Below are 22,287 nucleotides of genomic sequence, written 5' to 3'. Positions count from 1 at the left end.
TACAAAAGGGATGATCATAAAGCGTCGACAAAGGACGACAAGCTTTCGAGTATAAGTCATCGCACAAGTGTTAGTTGCAGAGAACCGGCTAGCCATGATCAATAGCCCAAGACGACACGGCATCAATCGCAAGTTGAAGCCCCCCGTTGAAGGAGAGACGAATCATCACCTTGACAGGAAAGAGTAAGATAGTCGACATAAAGAGGAGAGAAGATGCCAGAAGGAAGGGAGGAAAGAAGACCATTGAGGGCAACCAGGAAAAGAGTAATGCTCAGAACACTACCCTGGGGCACACCTACGTATTGCCGAAAAGAGGCAGAGAGAGTGGAACCAAGCCTGACTCGAAAGAAACGACGAGAGAGGAAGTTTTGGAGGAAGAGAGGGAGATTACTACGAAGGCCAAAAGAACAATGTTGGGACAGAATATGGCATCTCCAGGTTGTGTCATAAGCCTTTTCCAGGTCAAAAAGGACAGCAACGACTGAGGTCTTTGCAGCAAAAGCAATAGGAATAAAGACTTCCAAGTTCACCAGGACATCAGTCGTGCTACGGCACTTGCGAAAACCAAATTAAGAAGGAGAGAGGTGGTGATGGTGTGCCAAGAACCACATCAGACGAACATTTACCATACGCTCAAAGAGTTTGCAGCCAACTCGTGAGGGCAATAGGGCGGAAATCCTTAGGGGAAGTCCCGAGAGACCCCGTTTTCCGAATAGGAACCACAACGGCATCCAGCTAGTCCTCAGGGACTGACGACGACTCCCCAGACCTGATTATACAGACTCAGTAAATACCTAGACATGCAAGGAGGGTGATGGCGAAGCATCTCATAATGAATGACACCCAAGCCCGCTGCCCTAGAACTGCAGAGGTCCAAGGCAGACTGAAGTTCAGAGAGAGAGAAGGGATCGTTATAGGGAAGGCGGAGATGAGTGTGGAAATCTAATGGATGGGGTTCAAGAACGGGCTCATGAAGGAAGGAAGGATTAAGGAAGATGAGAACCAGAGCTAACAGAAGAAAAGTGGGAACCCAGTTTGGTCACAACCTGCACTGGGTCCGCCACAAGAGAACCTCGGAGGTGAAGAACCGGCGAGACATCTGGAACGAACTTGCCTTCAATCTTGTGGATCTTCTTCCAGATCTGTGGCAGAGGAGTATCGTATGTAATGGTGGAAACATAACATTTCCAACTCTCACGCTCAGCTGTATGGATAGTCCTACGGGCCACCGCACTTGCTTTCCAAAACAAAATAAAAGAATCGGCCATCTGCCAGCGGCAGTGTTTCTTCAAGGCTTCACACTTACAGCAGACAGCTCGAGCACAGTCCACATTCCACCAGGGAACACACTTTCGCGTACTCCAGGATTTAGAGCCAGGAATAATGCAGAGGGCTGCATCGAAGACGGTGTCATGAGAAAGGTGGAGGGCACAAAGAAGAGGCAGAGAGGAGAAGTCAGAGAGAGTAGTACGGAGGGTGAATAGGTTCCAGTCAGCTTTGGCAAATTGCTACCTAGGGAAACAACGGGGAGGGTGAAAAGAGAAAAAGGTAACAAGGATGGGGAAATGGTCACTTATGGAGGTCATCAAGAACAAGCTACATGAGATCTAATTAACGGGACGACGAGCAGAGAGAAAGATCAAGACAGGAAAGGGTGCATGTTCGAGAGTCCACATGGATGAGCTCTCCAGAATTCAGAAGAAACAGGGAAGAAGAGAGGATAAACTGTTCGAGAAGGCGGCCATGGGTGTTTGTCAGCACATCACCCCAGAGGGTATGTTGACAGTTGAAAGCACCCAACAGGAGCACTAGTTCTGGCAAGGAGTCCAGGAGGTGCTTGAGATCAGGAAGGAAAAGCGGGACATTTGGGAGGGGGAGATAAATGGAACAGACTGTATACCATTTACTCTCAAAAACACGAGCAGCAGAACAATGGATAGGCGATGGAAACAGTAGAGAAAAGAAGGGCATATCAGTACGAATCAAGAGAGCAGTAGAGTTATGGGCCCCAGCAAGAGCTGGGGGGGGGGGGAGAAAGAAAGGAATAACCACGAAAGCGACCATGACGAGCACCAAGCATCAGTTCCTGGAGACCAACACAAAGTGGTGAAAACTGTGTAATCAGGAGTTAGAGTTCATGGAAGTTGGCATAAAATTCACGAATATTCCATTGAAGAATAGACATTATCTAAAAGAGAAACTACAGCAACGGAAAACAATGAAGAAACAAAGGTAAAAAAGAACATAGTACATTAAAAAGCTCAGGATCAGGGTTAGGGGGCATGGGTGGGAAGAAAGGATGGAGGGAAGAGAGCGGGAGGACAGACCAGAGGCAGACGGACAGGGTCCGGAGGAGGGAGAGAGAAACGAGAGGGGCTGTTGATGACAGGAGGAGGTGGGGCAGAAACCGGGGAGCGCACCTCAGCGAGGGTAGCAACCGAGAGGGAATCGGGGGCGAAAGAAACCTCCATAGCTGGGCCAGACCACCGAAATGGGAGAGAACATAGCGATAGAGTCAGAGTTGGGGGGCGAGGAAGAAAGTGATGCCTTCTTACCCGCTTGGGAGGAGGAAGTAGAGGAGCCAGGTTTACGTTTCTGACTAAGAGAGAGGTGTTCCAGCAACAACATAATGGGCGATAGACTGAATGGTCTCAGCAGGAGAAGAACGGGAGAGAACAACATGAAGATTGCTGGGAGGATGATAGACATCTGCCTGGACAGACAGTTGGCATGGAGGGCCAAGAGACTGTGGGGAGGGTCTGGAAGAATGATCAGGGGGAGGTTATCTTGAGATGATTTTGGGGCTTTTTAGTGTCCCCCGCGGTCCAGTCCTCGACCAGGCCTCCACCCCCAGGAAGCAGCCTATGACAGCTGGCTAACACCCAGGTACCTATTTTACTGCTAGGTAACAGGGGCATAGGGTGAAAGAAACTCTGCCCATTATTTCTCGCCGGCACCTGGGATCGAACCCAGGATCACAAGTCCAGCGTGCTGTCCGCTCGGCCGACCGGCTCCGACCAGGGAGAAGGAGAATAAGACACAGGAGACATTACGGACAGGGTTGGGAGGGGGTAAATTATAGAAGGAGAATGAGAAGGAAGACTTTCTGGGACAGAACATTAAGGAACGTGGGGAAGAGGTGGTGGGCGTGTCTGGGTCCAAGACCTGGAAACGGTTGCGGGACTGAGGAAGGAGGGAAGGACGAGGAGAAGTAAAATGCAACACGCGAGCATACGATAAGCCAGTGAAAGGGTGGAGATGGCGGACTTGGCGTCTCGCTTCAGGAAAAGTCAAACGATCCCGGTGTTTCAAGTTGAGGACGGCTTCATCAAGCTTTTAGTGGATACACGTGCAGGAGAAGGAAGGGTGGGCCTCACCGCAATTGAGGCAGCAAGCCTGGGGAGATAAGCAATCTGTCTTGGAGTGGCTATCATCCCCACACATGGGACATACACACACAAGACAAGAGCAATTGAGGGCACCATGCCAGAACTTCCAGCACTTATTACAAAGTCTAGGAGAGAGGGATGTAGTTCTGAACGGAGCACCTGGCACCAGCAAGAATGATGAACGGTGGAAGGGACCTACTATTGAAGGCGATTTTCACAACTCGAAGGGGCTGATGGCGGTGACCATGATGGGGTCGAGTAAACGTGTCCACCTGGAGGAAAGGATGGCCTTGGGCTTTGAGGATATGTTTAATATCCTCATGGCAGTCTTTTAGGTCCCTAACACCAGTTGAAACATGGTGCAAGAGGAGAACAGTGCCAACATTGGCATTTAACCGAGCACTTGGAGACTCAAACAGGGGCAATGCAGGACAATGTGGCTAAGCGTGTAGCTGCTTCCGGTGAAGGAGCAGCGATGACATGTGTACCTAAACGGGTGGGGTTAAAAGTAACAGAGGCATCCACCGAATCAACAAAGTGTTTATGGAATGCGAAATCGGCAGGTGGTGTAGAATCCAAAGGAAGGAGATCAAAGTATTTAGCCCACAAAGCAGGACCAAACAAAGCTTGGTACATATTAGTATGGGATGGGATCGTGGGAGTGCGGCCGTGGCGGGAAAGACATTGTGAACCCCCAAGAGAAAGGGGATAAAATGTGCAGTAGTCACAATGAGAGATTGAGCTGTGCCATGGGACGAGGTGGTTACCATTGGGGGTCTGTGGCTCGACCCAACCACAGAGGAGGGAGGGGAGCCAGGGGGAGTAGTCAGGAGGGTCAAAGGAGGAGCTAGGTCTGGCCCCAATGTAGCGGGGGCTACAAAGCCCGGTCTTCCATCTCAGTCCGACTCAGTGGCTTGGTCGCCCAACCCACGTGCCTGAGAAGTCATAAGAGGAACAGTATTCAGAGACATGAAAACGAGAGGTAATACTTTCATTCACGAATGTGTCCCCTCACCCACCACGGGGCCGCAACTAGATAGGACACCCAACAAGAGACATGTTGCTGGTCTGGCCAGGGCCTCCTAGGGGTGCGTAGTGAGTACAAGCCCCCACAATCCACCTTAAGAACCGTCAGTCTGTCAAGATCGGGTTCAGCGACGAAAGGAGGATTGACAATTAAAGCGTCTCCTTGCTCGAGACATTGGGTACTACAGTTCTACAGATGAGAGGTATGTATCCCCAAACATCCGGACATCAAAACAGAAGTAGTCTGAAAGAATGATCAAGATTGGCGAAAGGTCGGAGGGATATGACAATTAGAAAGGAGAAGGGGAGGAGGGGGGGAGGAAAGAAATATGAAACACAAAGAAAAGGAAAAGACATATGGCAAAATTGGTAATGACAGCAGCAGGAGCACCAGGCCTCAAAAGGACAGAGGACTGACCCATGAAGCATCACACACTGGCAGTTGCCCACCAAGCCCCCTGACGACGACAATGGGCCAGATAGGGAGGGGGCACGTTAGTTCAAGCTCGTCACGCAACAGATAATCAGAATACTGGGAAGATGGGCGTGATAGTGGAGGTGCGCCCATCAGGAAGATGGGGCGACACCCAGACACGCTCATTAGGACTGGTGTAGTCCCTGCTAGAATCCCTGCTCTGGGGCGACACCCAGACACACTCATTAGGACTGGTGTAGTCCCTGCTCTAGACTGTGTCCGTGTTGTTGGACATTGTGAGGATACAGTCGTCCTGACCTCTCTCACACCATGGTAAAGAGGGGGGGGGGGTCCATCAGTTTATCAAGGCTCAAACTTCCTTAGCTAAACTTTGTTGTTCAGTCCATGAGCCCATTGTCTCCAATATTCTCCACTACCGCCTCAGGATGGGTATGGGGGATGTCCACTATCCCCCACAGGGTAGGTATGGGGGGGGGGTTCACACCGGCTCACAGGGTAGTATGGGCCGGTCCAATACTGCCTTCAGGACAGGAATGGGGGCCCACTACAGCTCACAAGGTAGGTAAAGGGAATCCACTACGACGTACAGGATTGGTGTGGGGGATGTCCACTACCGCCCACAGGATATGTAGGGGGGGACCACTACCACCCACAAAATAGTTATAGGGGGAGGGTCCACTACCGCCCACAGGATGGACATGGGGGGGGGGGGGTCCACTACCGCCCACAAGATATGTAGGGGGGGGGGGGACCACTACCACCCACAAAATAGGTATAGGGGGAGGGTCCACTACCGCCCACAGGATGGACATGGGGGGGGGGTCCAGTACCGCCCACAAGATATGTAGGGGGGGGGGACCACTACCACCCACAAAATAGGTATAGGGGGAGGGTCCACTACCGCCCACAGGATGGACATGGGGGGGGGGGTCCACTACCGCCCACAAGATAAGTAGGGGGGGGACCACTACCACCCACAAAATAGGTATAGGGGGAGGGTCCACTACCGCCCACAGGATGGACATGGGGGGGGGTCCACTACCGCCCACAAGATATGTAGGGGGGGGGGGGACCACTACCACCCACAAAATAGGTATAGGGGGAGGGTCCACTACCTCCCACAGGATGGACATGGGGGGGTCCACTACCGCCCACAGGATGGACACGGGGGGGTCCACTACCGCCCACAGGATGGACACGGGGGGGGGGGTCCACTACCGCCCACAGGATGGACACGGGGGGGGGGGGGGGGTCCACTACCGCCCACAGGATGGACACGGGGGGGTCCACTACCGCCCACAGGATGGACACGGGGGGGTCCACTACCGCCCACAGGATGGACACGGGGGGGTCCACTACCGCCCACAGGATGGACACGGGGGGGTCCACTACCGCCCACAGGATGGACACGGGGGGGGGGGGGGTCCACTACCGCCCACAGGATGGACACGGGGGGGGGGGGGGTCCACTACCGCCTACAGGATGGACACGGGGGGGGGGGTCCACTACCGCCCACAGGATGGACACGGGGGGGTCCACTACCGCCCACAGGATGGACACGGGGGGGGTCCACTACCGCCCACAGGATGGACACAGGGGAGGGTCCACTACCGCCCACAGGATGGACACGGGGGGTCCACGACCGCCCACAGGATGGCCACGGGGGTCCACGACCGCCCACAGGACGGACACGGGGGGGTCCACTACCGCCCACAGGATGGACACGGGGGGGGGTCCACTACCGCCCACAGGATAGACACGGGGGGGGGGTCCACTACCGCCCACAGGATGGACACGGGGGGGGGTCCACTACCGCCCACAGGATGGACACGGGGGGGGGGGGGGTCCACTACCGCCCACAGGATGGCCACGGGGGTCCACGACCGCCCACAGGATGGCCACGGGGGTCCACGACCGCCCACAGGATGGCCACGGAGGTCCACAGGATGGCCACGGGGGTCCACGACCGCCCACAGGATGGCCACGGGGGTCAACGACCGCCCACAGGATGGCCACGGGGGTCAACGACCGCCCACAGGATGGCCACGGGGGTCCACGACCGCCCACAGGATGGCCACGGGGGTCCACGACCGCCCACAGGATGGCCACGGGGGTCCACGACCGCCCACAGGATGGCCACGGGGGTCCACGACCGCCCACAGGATGGCCACGGGGGTCCACGACCGCCCACAGGATGGCCACGGGGGTCCACGACCGCCCACAGGATGGCCACGGGGGTCCACGACCGCCCACAGGATGGCCACGGGGGTCCACGACCGCCCACAGGATGGCCACGGGGGTCCACGACCGCCCACAGGATGGCCACGGGGGTCCACTACCGCCCACAGGATGGCCACGGGGGTCCACGACCGCCCACAGGATGGCCACGGGGGTCAACGACTGCCCACAGGATGGCCACGGAGGTCCACGACCGCCCACAGGATGGCCACGGGGGTCAACGACCGCCCACAGGATGGCCACGGGGGTCAACGACCGCCCACAGGATGGCCAAGGGGGTCAACGACCGCCCACAGGATGGCCAAGGGGGTCAACGACCGCCCACAGGATGGCCAAGGGGGTCAACGACCGCCCACAGGATGGCCACGGGGGTCAACGACCGCCCACAGGATGGCCACGGGGGTCCACGACCGCCCACAGGATGGCCACGGGGGTCCACGACCGCCCACAGGATGGCCAAGGGGGTCCACTACCGCCCACAGGATGGCCAAGGGGGTCCACTACCGCCCACAGGATGGCCAAGGGGGTCCACTACCGCCCACAGGATGACCAAGGGGGTCCACTACCGCCCACAGGATGGCCAAGGGGGTCCACTACCGCCCACAGGATGGCCAAGGGGGTCCACTACCGCCCACAGGATGACCAAGGGGGTCCACTACCGCCCACAGGATGACCAAGGGGGTCCACTACCGCCCACAGGATGACCAAGGGGGTCCACTACCGCCCACAGGATGACCAAGGGGGTCCACTACCGCCCACAGGATGACCAAGGGGGTCCACTACCGCCCACAGGATGACCAAGGGGGTCCACTACCGCCCACAGGATGACCAAGGGGGTCCACTACCGCCCACAGGATGACCAAGGGGGTCCACTATCACCACAGGATTGGCCATGAGGGTCGACTGTTGCCCAATGGATGACCAAGGGGGTCCACTACCACCCATAAGATGGCCATGAGGGTTCACTATCGGCCACAGGATGCCCATAGGGGCTCACTATCGCCCACAGGATGCCCATAGGGGCTCACTATCGCCCACAGGATGCCCATAGGGGCTCACTATCGCCCACAGGATGGATACATGGGGGGTCCACTACCGTTCACACAATGGGTACTTGGGCGTGGTATTATGAACGAGAGTTAGTCCTGGCCGTCTGGACACCAACCTCGGCATCTGGGATTCTTTGGTGATGACTTCGTAGTGGTGTTTGCCCTCCCTGGCGATGGCCTCCATGGCGTCACTGGCTGGAAGTGGCGGTGCTCTCCTCGACGTCACTGCCACCACCACCACACCAGCCAGCACCACCACCACACCAGCCAGCACCACAGCCGCCACAACCCGACTCAGCAACTCCATCTTCATTGAGCCTCAACAGCCGATGTCAATTCTCAACGTTGAAAACTTTTGTTCAGAATCTGAAATGAGATTTTTGAGTGTCGTGATTTACAAGTGACTAATATACTTTATTCATTTTAATCACAGATTTACTGTAAATCATTTACAGAGTTTAAATAATTTACAGTGCAGTAAATCATTTATATTGATTTACTGCGCTCTGCATTAGACAAAAACGCCCACTGAAGATCATTGTTAAGGTATCGACAACCGAACTAGACAACTAGGATGTTAAGTAGCCCGTCCTTGCATACAAAGATCCAAGCTCGTGAATCCAGCTGCCAAACCCCGTTTATGAATGAAAAATAGTTTACACAATTCTACTGATGACATCCGAACACTTCCGAAACAAGTGCTTCACTCCACTGAGCAACAATTCAATAAATGCTTCTCCCAGGTACTTCATATACAACAGAATCAACACCTAACCTGTTGGTCTGGATCACAAACAGAATCTAAACACCTCATCTAAGCTTAACTAGAAATAAGTAATTATGAACAACAGGCACCAAGCCAGGGAGGCTATGTAGCACCATCAAAAGTGTGAGATATTCAAAAGGCGCTAAAGATCACTAAGGATGCAAATACGAGAACAAAAGGCGCTAAAGATCACTAAGGATGCAAATACGAGAACAAAAGGCGCTAAAGATCACTAAGGATGCAAATACGAGAACAAAAGCACCTAAAGCAAACATAAAAAGCATCTAATTCACCAAGGATACTATCGAGGGACAGGTGACCGTGATGGACAGTCAGAAAGCAAGATGCACGCACTTCCTGGAAGTCAGGACATTCAACAAGGATATGCACGACCGTAAGAGGGGCATTGCAGTTCAGACAATAAGGAGCAGGGCAGCGCTCCATTAAGTGTCCGTGAGTTAAGCGTGTATGGCCAATATTTAAACTAGCCAGAGCCGTATCCTTCCGACGGTTAAGTGATAGGAGGAAGGCCATGGGGACACTACCTTTTTAAAGCACGCAGCTTCTTACCAATAACAGAAGACCAGCGATCAGGCCAACTGGCATCGATCAAGGAATGAATAACAGGGTAGAAGTCGAAATAAGGAACACCTTTGCGGGAAATGGGAGAAGTGTGGATAGTCTCCTTCCCGGCAGCGTTCGCATGCTTATTTAAGTTAAAACCAATATGGCTTGATAACCCAGAAAAACTCCACTGTCTTAAATCTGCTGGCGTTTAGAAACAACCACTATTGAATTTCGGACAGAATTAAAGTAGTCCAGAGCCATGAGAGGACTGCGTGAGTCAACTACAACAACAACGGAAGAATTACAGTGAGGAAGCAGGTGATGAGGAGCAAACAAAATTGCATAAAGTTCAGCTGTGTCAGCTAGTCACCGGAGGCAGGCGACACATGTAGGTGCAGTCAAGAAACACGGTGGAGTAGCCTACACCATCTGCAGACTTGAACCCATCTGTGAAGACTGAGATGGAGCGGATGTGTGAAGAAAAGTGAGCAAGGAAAAAGCTTTTCAGACATGTAGGAGGGGTAAAAGCCTTAATAATGCAGGTCAAGGTTCTACAAAACTGTGGAAGAAGGACCCTCCATGGTGGCAGGGACAGAATGACACGAGGACAAACATTGGCAACACAAACTGAGAACCTTGGAGGCGAGACAACAGGACAGAAAGAATAGGTGGTGAAAAGGAAGGTGACCCACAGGATGGGTAATGGTCAAAGTACGACATAAGCGAGAGTGTTGTAAGGACCGTTGAAAGTAGCAAAGACAGTAGCCATCACGGCGATCCTATAAGAGACAGGATGTCGGTTTAAACAGACAAGCTCTGGGTAGGGGTCGAACGAAAGGTACCAGAGCTAAGGCAGAGCCCAGTATTGTGAAAAGCATCAAGACAACGAAGGGTGGAGTGAGAGGCAGACGAGTAAGCAGGACAGCCTTAGTCGAGTTTAGACAGCACGAGAGAGGAATGTAAAGAGGAGAGCGTGCGCCTATCAGCTTCCCAGGAAGTATGGGAGAAGACCTTAAGCGACCAAGACAACGAGTGTCAAAATTTAACCCCACAAGTTTTAGCATAATCCTTATACAAAAGAGGATAACCATAAAGCGACAGAGGGGGTCGAAGAACGACCTGCTTCAGAAAAAGGGTCATAGCACAAGTCTTAGCTGGAGAGAACTTGAAGCCAAGATTGGTGGCCCAGGACGACACGGCATCAACCCCAAGTTGAAGTCGCCGCTGGAGGAAAGACGAGTTATCACCTTGACGGCTGAGGGCAAGATCGTCAACATAAAGAGCGGAGAAAATGTCAGAGGGAAGGGAGGAAAGAAGACCTTTGAGGTTAACAAGAGAAATAGTAGTGCTCAGAACACTACCTTGGGCCACACATTCGTATTGCGGAAAGGAGGCAGAGAGCGGTACCAAACCGTACTTAAAAGGAACTACAAAAGAGGAAGCTCTGCAAGAAAGGAGGGAGATCCCCACGAAGGCCAAAAGAACCGAGTCGGGACAGAATACGGTATCACCAGGTGGCCTGGTGATAGGCCTTTTCCAGGTCAAAAATGACAGCAACAACGGAGGTCTTTGCAGCCAAGACAGTACCAATATAGACCTCTAAGTTCACGCGGACATCAGTCGTGGTGCAACACTTGCGAAAGGCAAATGGAGAAAGGGAGAGATAGTGATAGAACTATCACTATTTCCAAGAACCACATCAGATGGACATTGACCATTTGCTCAAAGTTTGCAGACGCAACTGACGAGAGCAACGGGGAGAAAGCCTTCAGGGGATGACCCTAGAGAACCGGTTTTCTGAATAGGAAAAACTTGACTCAAGCCAGTTCTCAGGGACTGATGACTCCCAGACATGGTTATAAAAACTCGATAAATACTGAAACGTGTATGGAGGGAGATGGCAAAGCATCTAATAATGAATATCTTCCGAGCCCGTCACCGTAGAACTGCAGAGAGCCAGAACAGACGAGTTCTGAGAGGGAAAAGATTATAGACAAGGCAAAGAGAAGTGCAAAAATCTAAGGGGAGAAGATTTAAGAAGGGGCTTGCGAGTGAGGAATGGAGGAGGAGGAAGAGAGCAAAAGCTAACAGTCGAAATTGAGAACCCTGTTCGTTCACGGCCGACACAGGATCCACCACAATAGAACCACGGAGGAGGACAGTCGAGGCATCTGAAAAAACTTGCTATCTTGCTGATTGTCTTCCAGATCAGGGAGAGAGAAGTGTAAGACGTAATTGTCTGACACGTTGACAATGGTCTGACGTAATGGCTGACAACACAGACGCCAGCGTCACCACACAGCAGTCCACACGGGAGGGGGTCTCTCGACACAGCAGTCCACACGGGAGAGGGGGGGGGTCTCTCGACACAGCAGTCCACACGGGAAGGGGGGGGGGGTCTCTCGACACAGCAGTCCACACGGGAGGGGGGGGGGTCTCTCGACACAGCAGCCCACACGGGAGGGGGGTCTTTCGACACAGCAGTCCACACGGGAGGGGGGGGGGTCCCACGACACAGCAGTCCACACGGGAGGGGGGGGGGTGCCTCGACACAGCAGTCCACACGGGAGGGGGGGTCTCTCGACACATCAGTCCACACGGGAGGGGGGTCTCTCGACACAGCAGTCCACACGGGAGGGGGGTCTCTCGACACAGCAGTCCACACGGGAGGGGGGGGGGTCCCTCGACAAAGCAGTCCACACAGGAGGGGGGGGGGTCCCACGACACAGCAGTCCACACGGGAGGGGGGGGGGGTCTCTCGACACAGCATTCCACACGGGAGGGGGGGGGTCTCTCGACACAGCAGTCCACACGGGAGGGGGGGGGGGTCTCTCGACACAGCATTCCACACGGGAGGGGGTGGGGGGTCCCTCGACACAGCATTCCACACGGGAGGGGGGGGGGGGGTCCCTCGACACAACATTCCACACGGGAGGGGGGGGGGGGGTCTCTCGACACAGCATTCCACACGGGAGGGGGGGGGGTCTCTCGACACAGCATTCCACACGGGAGGGGGGGGGGGGGGTCTCTCGACACAGCAGTCCACGCGGGAGGGGGGTCTCTCGACACAGCAGTCCACACGGGAGGGGGGGGGTCCCTCGACACAGCAGTCCACACAGGAGGGGGGGGGGGTCTCTCGACACAGCAGTCAACACGGGAGGGGGGTCTCTCGACACAGCAGTCCACACGGGAGGGGGGGGGGTCTCTCGACACAGCAGTCCACACGGGAGGGGGGGTCTCTCTACACAGCAGTCCACACAGGAGGGGGGGGTCTCGACACAGCAGTCCACACGGGAGGGGGGTCTCTCGACACAGCAGTCCACACGGGAGGGGGGTCTCTCGACACAGCAGTCCACACGGGAGGGGGGTCTCTCGACACAGCAGTCCACACGGGAGGGGGGGTCTCGACACAGCAGTCCACACGGGAGGGGGGTCTCTCGACACAGCAGTCCACACGGGAGGGGGGGGGTCCCTTGACACAGCATTCCACACGGGAGGGGGAGTGTCTCGACACAGCAGTCCACACGGGAGGGGGTGTGTCTCGACACAGCAGTCCACACGGGAGGGGGGTCTCTCGACACAGCAGTCCACACGGGAGGGGGGGGGTCTCTCGACACAGCAGGCCACACGGGAGGGGGAGTCTCTCGACACAGCAGTCCACACGGGAGGGGGGTCTCTCGACACAGCAGTCCACACGGGAGGGGGGGTCTCTCGACACAGCAGTCCACACGGGAGGGGGGGGTCTCGACACAGCAGTCCACACGGGAGGGGGGTGGTCTCTCGACACAGCAGTCCACACGGGAGGGGGGGGGGGTCTCTCGACACAGCAGTCCACACGGGAGGTGGGGGCTCTCGACACAGCCTTCCACACGGGAGGGGGGGGTCCCTCGACACAGCATTCCACACGGGAGGGGGGGGGGTCTCTCGACACAGCAGTCCACGCGGGAGGGGGGGGGTCTCTCGACACAGCAGTCCACGCGGGAGGGGGGTCTCGACACAGCAGTCCACACGGGAGGGGGGGGGGGTCTCTCGACACAGCCGTCCACATGTGAGGGGGGGGGGTCCCTCGACACAGCATTCCACACGGGGGGGGGGGGTCTCTCGACACAGTCTACACGGGAGGGGGGTCTCGACACAGCAGTCCACACGGGAGGGGGGGTCTCGACACAGCAGTCCACACGGGAGGGGGGTCTCTCGACACAGCAGTCCACACTGGAGGGGGGTCTCTCGACACAGCAGTCCACACGGGAGGGGGGTCTCTCGACACAGCAGTCCATACGGGAGGGGGGTGGTCTCTCGACACAGCAGTCCACACGGGAGTGGGGGGGGGTCTCTCGACACAGCAGTCCACACGAGAGGGGGGTCTCTCGACACAGCAGTCCACACGGGAGGGGGGGTCTCTCGACACAGCAGTCCACACGGGAGGGGGGGTCTCTCGACACAGCAGTCCACACGGGAGGGGGGTCTCTCGACACAGCAGTCCACACGGGAGGGGGGTCTCTCGACACAGCAGTCCACACGGGAGGGGGGGGGTCTCTCGACACAGCAGGCCACACGGGAGGGGGAGTCTCTCGACACAGCAGTCCACACGGGAGGGGGGTCTCTCGACACAGCAGTCCACACGGGAGGGGGGGTCTCTCGACACAGCAGTCCACACGGGAGGGGGGTCTCTCGACACAGCAGTCCACACTGGAGGGGGGGTCTCTCGACACAGCAGTCCACACGGGAGGGGGGGGTCTCGACACAGCAGTCCATACGGGAGGGGGGTGGTCTCTCGACACAGCAGTCCACACGGGAGTGGGGGGGGTCTCTCGACACAGCAGTCCACACGAGAGGGGGGGTCTCTCGACACAGCAGTCCACACGGGAGGGGGGTCTCTCGACACAGCAGTCCACACGGGAGGGGGGGTCTCTCGACACAGCAGTCCACACGGGAGGGGGTCTCTCGACACAGCAGTCCACACGGGAGGGGGGGTCTCTCGACACAGCAGTCCACACGGGAGGGGGTCTCTCGACACAGCAGTCCACACGGGAGGGGGGGTATCTCGACACAGCAGTCCACACGGGAGGGGGGGGTCTCTCGACACAGCAGTCCACACGGGAGGGGGGGTCTCTCGACACAGCAGTCCACACGGGAGGGGGGGGGTCCCTCGACACAGCAGTTAACACGGGAGGGGGGGGGGTCCCTCGACACAGCAGTCCACACGGGAGGGGGGGGGGGTGCCTCGACACAGCAGTCCACACGGGAGGGGGTCTCTCGACACAGCAGTCAACACGGGAGGGGGTCTCTCGACACAGCAGTCCACACGGGAGGGGGGGGTCTCGACACATCAGTCCACACGGGAGGGGGGGTCTCTCGACACAGCAGTCCACACGGGAGGGGGGTCTCTCGACACAGCAGTCCACACGGGAGGGGGGGGTCCCTCGACACAGCATTCCACACGGGAGGGGGGGGGTCCCTCGACAAAGCATTCCACACGGGAGGGGGGGGGTCTCTCGACACAGCAGTCCACACGGGAGGGGGGTCTCTCGACACAGCAGTCCATACGGGAGGGGGGGGGGGGGTCTCGACACAGCAGTCCACACGGGAGGGGGTGGTCTCTCGACACAGCAGTCCACACGGGAGGGGGGGGGGGTCTCTCGACACAGCAGTCCACACGGGAGGGGGGGTCTCTCGACACAGCCTTCCACACGGGAGGGGGGGGTCCCTCGACACAGCCTTCCACACGGGAGGGGGGGTCTCTCGACACAGCAGTCCACGCGGGAGGGGGGGGGGGTCTCTCGACACAGCAGTCCACACGGGAGGGGGGGGGGTCCCTCGACACAGCATTCCACACGGGGGGGGGGGGGTCTCTCGACACAGCAGTCCACACAGGAGGGGGGGGTCTCTCGACACAGTCCACACGGGAGGGGGGGGGGTCTCGACACAGCAGTCTACACGGGAGGGGGGTCTCGACACAGCAGTCCACACGGGAGGGGGGGGTCTCGACACAGCAGTCCACACGGGAGGGGGAGTCTCTCGACACAGCAGTCCACACGGGAGGGGGGGGGTCTTGACACAGCAGTCCACACGGGAGGGGGGTCTCTCGACACAGCAGTCCACACTGGAGGGGGGGTCTCTCGACACAGCAGTCCACACGGGAGGGGGGGGGGTCTCGACACAGCAGTCCATACGGGAGGGGGGTGGTCTCTCGACACAGCAGTCCACACGGGAGTGGGGGGGGGGTCTCTCGACACAGCAGTCCACACGAGAGGGGGGGTCTCTCGACACAGCAGTCCACACGGGAGGGGGGGTCTCTCGACAGCAGTCCACACGGGAGGGGGGGTCTCTCGACACAGCAGTCCACACGGGAGGGGGGGTCTCTCGACACAGCAGTCCACACGGGAGGGGGGGTCTCTCGACACAGCAGTCCACACGGGAGGGGGGTCTCTCGACACAGCAGTCCACACGGGAGGGGGGCTCTCTCGACACAGCAGTCCACACGGGAGGGAGGGTATCTCGACAGCAGTCCACACGGGAGGGGGGGTATCTCGACACAGCAGTCCACACGGGAGGGGGGTCTCTCAACACAGCAGTCCACACGGGAGGGGGGGGTCCCTCGACACAGCAGTCCACACGGGAGGGGGGGGTGCCTCGACACAGCAGTCCACACGGGAGAGTGTCACCACACAGTAGTCAACACAGGAGAGTGTCACCACACAGTAGTCAACACAGGAGAGTGTCACCACACAGTAGTCAACACAGGAGAGTGTCACCACACAGTAGTCAACACAGGAGAGTGTCACCACACAGTAGTCAACACAGGAGAGTGTCACCACACAGTAGTCAACACAGGAGAGTGTCACCACACAGTAGTCAACACAGGAGAGTGTCACCACACAGTAGTCAACACAGGAGAGTGTCACCACACAGTAGTCAACACAGGAGAGTGTCACCACACAGTAGTCAACACAGGAGAGTGTCACCACACAGTAGTCAACACAGGAGGGTGTCACCACACAGTAGTCAACACAGGAGGGTGTCACCACACAGTAGTCAACACAGGAGGGTGTCACCACTCAGTAATCAACACAGGAGGGTGTCACCACATAGTAATCAACACAGGAGGGTGTCACCATACAGTCAACACACAGTAGTCAACACAGGAGAGTGTCACCACACAGTAGTCAACACAGGAGAGTGTCACCACACAGTCAACACAGGAGGGTGTCACCACACAGTAGTCAACACAGGAGAGTGTCACCACACAGCAGTCAACACACAGTAGTCAACACAGGAGGGTGTCAACACACAGTAGTCAACACAGGAGGGTGTCACCACACAGTAGTCAACACAGGAGAGTGTCACCACACAGCAGTCAACACACAGTAGTCAACACAGGAGAGTGTCACCACACAGTAGTCAACACACAGTAGTCAACACAGGAGGGTGTCAACACACAGTAGTCAACACAGGAGGGTGTCACCACACAGTAGTCAACACAGGAGGGTGTCACCACACAGTAGTCAACACAGGAGAGTGTCACCACACAGTAGTCAACACAGGAGGGTGTCACCACACAGTAGTCAACACAGGAGAGTGTCACCACACAGCAGTCAACACAGGAGAGTGTCACCACACAGTAGTCAACACAGGAGGGTGTCACCACACAGCAGTCAACACACAGTAGTCAACACAGGAGAGTGTCACCACACAGTCAACACACAGTAGTCAACACAGGAGAGTGTCACCACACAGTAGTCAAGACAGGAGAGTGTCACCACACAGTAGTCATCGCAGGAGGGTGTCACCACACAGTAGTCAAGACAGGAGAGTGTCACCACACAGTAGTCAACACAGGAGAGTGTCACCACACAGTAGTCAACACAGGAGGGTGTCACCCCACCGTAGTCATCACAAGAGGGTGTCACCACACTGTAGTCAACACAGGAGGGTGTCACCACACAGTAGGCAACACAGGAGAGTGTCACCACACAGTAGTCATCACAGGAGAGTGTCACCACACAGTAGTCAACACAGTAGTCAACACAGGAGAGTGTCACCACACAGTAGTCAACACAGGAGGGTGTCACCACACAGTAGTCAACACACAGTAGTCAACACAGGAGAGCGTCACCACACAGTAGTCAACACAGGAGGGTGTCACCACACAGTAGTCAACACAGGAGGGTGTCACCACACAGTCAACACACAGTAGTCAACACAGGAGGGTGTCACCACACAGTAGTCAACACAGGAGGGTGTCACCACACAGCAGTCCACACGGGAGGGGGGGGGGGGTCTCTCGACACAGCAGTCCACAAGGGAGGGGGGTCTCTCGACACAGCAGTCCACACGGGAGGGGGGGGGGCTCTATCGACACAGCAGTCCACACGGGAGGGGGGTCTCTCGACACAGCAGTCCACACGGGAGGGGGGGTCTATCGACACAGCAGTCCACACGGGAGTGGAGGGTCTCTCGACACAGTAGTCAACACACAGTAGTCAACACAGGAGGGTGTCAACACACAGTAGTCAACACAGGAGGGTGTCACCACACAGTAGTCAACACAGGAGAGTGTCACCACACAGCAGTCAACACAGGAGGGTGTCACCACACAGTAGTCAACACACAGTAGTGTGTCACCACACAGTAGTCAACACAGGAGAGTGTCACCACACAGTAGTCAACACAGGAGGGTGTCACCACACAGTAGTCAACACAGGAGGGTGTCACCACACAGTAGTCAACACAGGAGAGTGTCACCACACAGTAGTCAACACAGGAGAGTGTCACCACACAGTAGTCAACACAGGAGGGTGTCACCACACAATCAACACACAGTAGTCAACACAGGAGAGTGTCACCACACAGTAGTCAACACAGGAGAGTGTCACCACACAGTAGTCAACACAGGAGAGTGTCACCACACAGTAGTCAACACAGGAGAGTGTCACCACACAGTAGTCAACACAGGAGAGTGTCACCACACAGTAGTCAACACAGGAGAGTGTCACCACACAGTAGTCAACACAGGAGAGTGTCACCACACAGTAGTCAACACAGGAGAGTGTCACCACACAGTAGTCAACACAGGAGAGTGTCACCACACAGTAGTCAACACAGGAGAGTGTCACCACACAGTAGTCAACACAGGAGAGTGTCACCACACAGTAGTCAACACAGGAGGGTGTCACCACACAGTCAACACACAGTAGTCAACACAGGAGAGTGTCACCACACAGTAGTCAACACAGGAGAGTGTCACCACACAGTAGTCAACACAGGAGGGTGTCACCACACAGTAGTCAACACAGGAGGGTGTCACCACACAGTAGTCAACACAGGAGGGTGTCACCACACAGTAGTCAACACAGGAGGGTGTCACCACTCAGTAATCAACACAGGAGGGTGTCACCACATAGTAATCAACACAGGAGGGTGTCACCATACAGTCAACACACAGTAGTCAACACAGGAGAGTGTCACCACACAGTAGTCAACACAGGAGAGTGTCACCACACAGTCAACACAGGAGGGTGTCACCACACAGTAGTCAACACAGGAGAGTGTCACCACACAGCAGTCAACACACAGTAGTCAACACAGGAGGGTGTCAACACACAGTAGTCAACACAGGAGGGTGTCACCACACAGTAGTCAACACAGGAGAGTGTCACCACACAGCAGTCAACACACAGTAGTCAACACAGGAGAGTGTCACCACACAGTAGTCAACACACAGTAGTCAACACAGGAGGGTGTCAACACACAGTAGTCAACACAGGAGGGTGTCACCACACAGTAGTCAACACAGGAGAGTGTCACCACACAGTAGTCAACACAGGAGGGTGTCACCACACAGTAGTCAACACAGGAGAGTGTCACCACACAGCAGTCAACACAGGAGAGTGTCACCTCACAGTAGTCAACACAGGAGAGTGTCACCACACAGTCAACACACAGTAGTCAACACAGGAGAGTGTCACCACACAGTAGTCAAGACAGGAGAGTGTCACCACACAGTAGTCATCGCAGGAGGGTGTCACCACACAGTAGTCAACACAGGAGAGTGTCACCACACAGTAGTCAACACAGGAGAGTGTCACCACACAGTAGTCAACACAGGAGGGTGTCACCCCACCGTAGTCATCACAGGAGGGTGTCACCACACTGTAGTCAACACAGGAGGGTGTCACCACACAGTAGGCAACACAGGAGAGTGTCACCACACAGTAGTCATCACAGGAGAGTGTCACCACACAGTAGTCAACACAGGAGAGTGTCACCACACAGTAGTCAACACAGGAGGGTGTCACCACACAGTAGTCAACACACAGTAGTCAACACAGGAGAGCGTCACCACAGGAGGGTGTCACCACACAGTAGTCAACACAGGAGGGTGTCACCACACAGTCAACACACAGTAGTCAACACAGGAGGGTGTCACCACACAGTAGTCAACACAGGAGGGTGTCACCACACAGTAGTCAACACACAGTAGTCAACACAGGAGAGTGTCACCACACAGTAGTCAACACAGGAGAGTGTCACCACACAGTAGTCAACACAGGAGTGTGTCACCACACAGTAGTCAACACAGGAGGGTGTCACCACACAGTAGTCAACACAGGAGGGTGTCACCACACAGTAGTCAACACAGGAGGGTGTTACCACACAGTAGTCAACACAGGAGGGTGTCACCACACAGTAGTCAACACAGGAGAGTGTCACCACACAGTAGTCAACACAGGAGAGTGTCACCACACAGTAGTCAACACAGGAGAGTGTCACCACACAGTAGTCAACACAGGAGAGTGTCACCACACAGTAGTCAACACAGGAGAGTGTCACCACACAGTAGTCAACACAGGAGAGTCACCACACAGTAGTCAACACAGGAGAGTGTCACCACACAGTAGTCAACACAGGAGAGTGCCACCACACAGTAGTCAACACAGGAGGGTGTCACCACACAGTAGTCAACACAGGAGAGTGTCACCACACAGTAGTCAAGACAGGAGAGTGTCACCACACAGTAGTCAAGACAGGAAGGTGTCACCACACAGTAGTCAACACAGGAGAGTGTCACCACACAGTAGTCAACACAGGAGAGTGTCACCACACAGTAGTCAACACAGGAGGGTGTCACTACACAGTAGTCAACACAGGAGGGTGTCACACCACAGTAGTCAACACACAGTAGTCAACACAGGAGAGTGTCACCACACAGTAGTCAACACAGGAGGGTGTCACCACACAGTAGTCATCGCAGGAGGGTGTCACCACACAGTAGTCATCACAGGAGGGTGTCACCACACAGTAGTCAACACAGGAGTGTGTCACCACACAGTAGTCAACACAGGAGAGTGTCACCACACAGTACTCAACACAGGAGGGTGCCACCACACACCCGCCACCCACACCTCACAGGAAGCAACTGGCCGGTGCTGGTGTATGACTCAGCGCCGCCGGGCCGGCCACAAGGCGCTAACTACCCAACAGCGGCGTCTACTGGACGTTCGAGTTTGCTGTTGGCCTCTAGATCTATCGCAGGAAATAAATATTCGGCCCACCATTAGAGCTCATACTGATCACCTGACAAGGTATACATTTCTCCTGAATATAGTCAACAATTAGGAAGGTATACTCACTCCTTGTGAGTATACTGCGAGGTATGCTGTGTATCTCTCCTAGTGACGGCCTGGGGTTTGAGTGATACTTAATGGTTGGTTAATATTGTATTTAAGTGTATTGTGTGTGTGTTGGGGGGCTGTGCATGTGTCTTGGGGGGGTAGTACATGTGTGTGTTGGGGGTTGTATGTGTGTGTTGGGGGTTGTATGTGTGTGTGTTGGGGGTTGTATGTGTGTGTGTTGGGGGTTGTATGTGTGTGTGTTGGGGGGCTGTGCATGTGTCTTGGGGGGGTAGTACATGTGTGTGTTGGGAGGTTGTGCATGTGTGTGTTGGGGGGTTGTACATGTGTGTGTTGGGGGGTTGTATATGTGTGTGTTGGGGGGGTTGTATGTGTGTGTTGGGGGTTGTATGTGTGTGTGTTGGGGGTTGTATGTGTGTGTTGGGGGGTTGTATGTGTGTGTTGGGGGTTGTATGTGTGTGTGTTGGGGGTTGTATGTGTGTGATGGAGGGGTTGTATGTTTGTGTTGGGGGGTTGTATGTGTGTGTTGGGGGGTTGTATGTGTGCGTTGGGGGTTGTATGTGTGTGTGTGTGTTGGGGGATTGTATATGTGTGTGTGTTGGGGGGGGTTGTATATGTGTGTTTTGGGGGGTTGATTATGTGTGTGTTGGGGGGGTTGTACATGTGTGTTGGGGGGTTGTATATGTGTGTGTTGGGAGGTAGTACATGTGTGTGTTGGGGGGTTGTATATGTGTGTGTTGGGAGGTAGTACATGTGTGTGTTGGGGGGTTGTATTTGTGTGTGTTGGGGGGTTGTATATGTGTGTGTTGGGAGGTAGTACATGTGTGTGTTGGGGGGTTGTATATGTGTGTTTTGGGGGGTTGTATATGTGTGTGTTGGGGGGGTTGTATATGTGTGTGTTGGGGGGGTTGTATGTGTGTGATGGGGGGTTGTATATGTGTGTGTTGGGGGGGATGTATGTGTGTGTTGGGTGGTTGTATGTGTGTGTTGGGGGTTGTATGTGTGTGTGTTGGGGGGTTGTATGTGTGTGTTGGGGGGTTGTATGTGTGTGTTGGGGGATTGTATATGTGTGTGTTGGGGGGGTTGTATATGTGTGTTTTGGGGGGTTGATTAAGTGTGTGTTGGGGGGGTTGTACATGTGTGTTGGGGGGTTGTATATGTGTGTGTTGGGAGGTAGTACATG

At 55.6% G+C, this 22,287-nt stretch overlaps 1 protein-coding gene across 5 annotated transcripts in view; it reads right to left on the bottom strand.

Moving 5' to 3' along the window:
- Nucleotides 1-20,897, bottom strand: part of LOC123759477 (uncharacterized) — a 143,511-nt gene extending 122,614 nt beyond the window's left edge. For 3 of the 5 annotated variants that reach the window (XM_069335012.1, XM_069335016.1, XM_069335017.1), the window contains exons 1-2: nucleotides 20,837-20,871; nucleotides 8,255-8,504 (exon numbers count right to left, since the gene is read on the bottom strand). In XM_069335012.1, coding sequence (XP_069191113.1) covers nucleotides 8,255-8,451 — 197 coding nt within the window. In that variant the 5' untranslated portion in view covers nucleotides 8,452-8,504; nucleotides 20,837-20,871. The other 2 variants (XM_069335015.1, XM_069335014.1) reach the window with 2 other exon arrangements.
- Between the last annotated feature and the right edge of the window lie 1,390 nt (nucleotides 20,898-22,287).

The sequence above is a fragment of the Procambarus clarkii genome, chromosome 32, assembly GCF_040958095.1.
Source record: "Procambarus clarkii isolate CNS0578487 chromosome 32, FALCON_Pclarkii_2.0, whole genome shotgun sequence".
NCBI lineage: Eukaryota > Metazoa > Arthropoda > Malacostraca > Decapoda > Cambaridae > Procambarus > Procambarus clarkii.
Note: the sequence above shows the minus strand (reverse complement) of the source record. Positions and strands in the feature narration are given on the sequence as shown.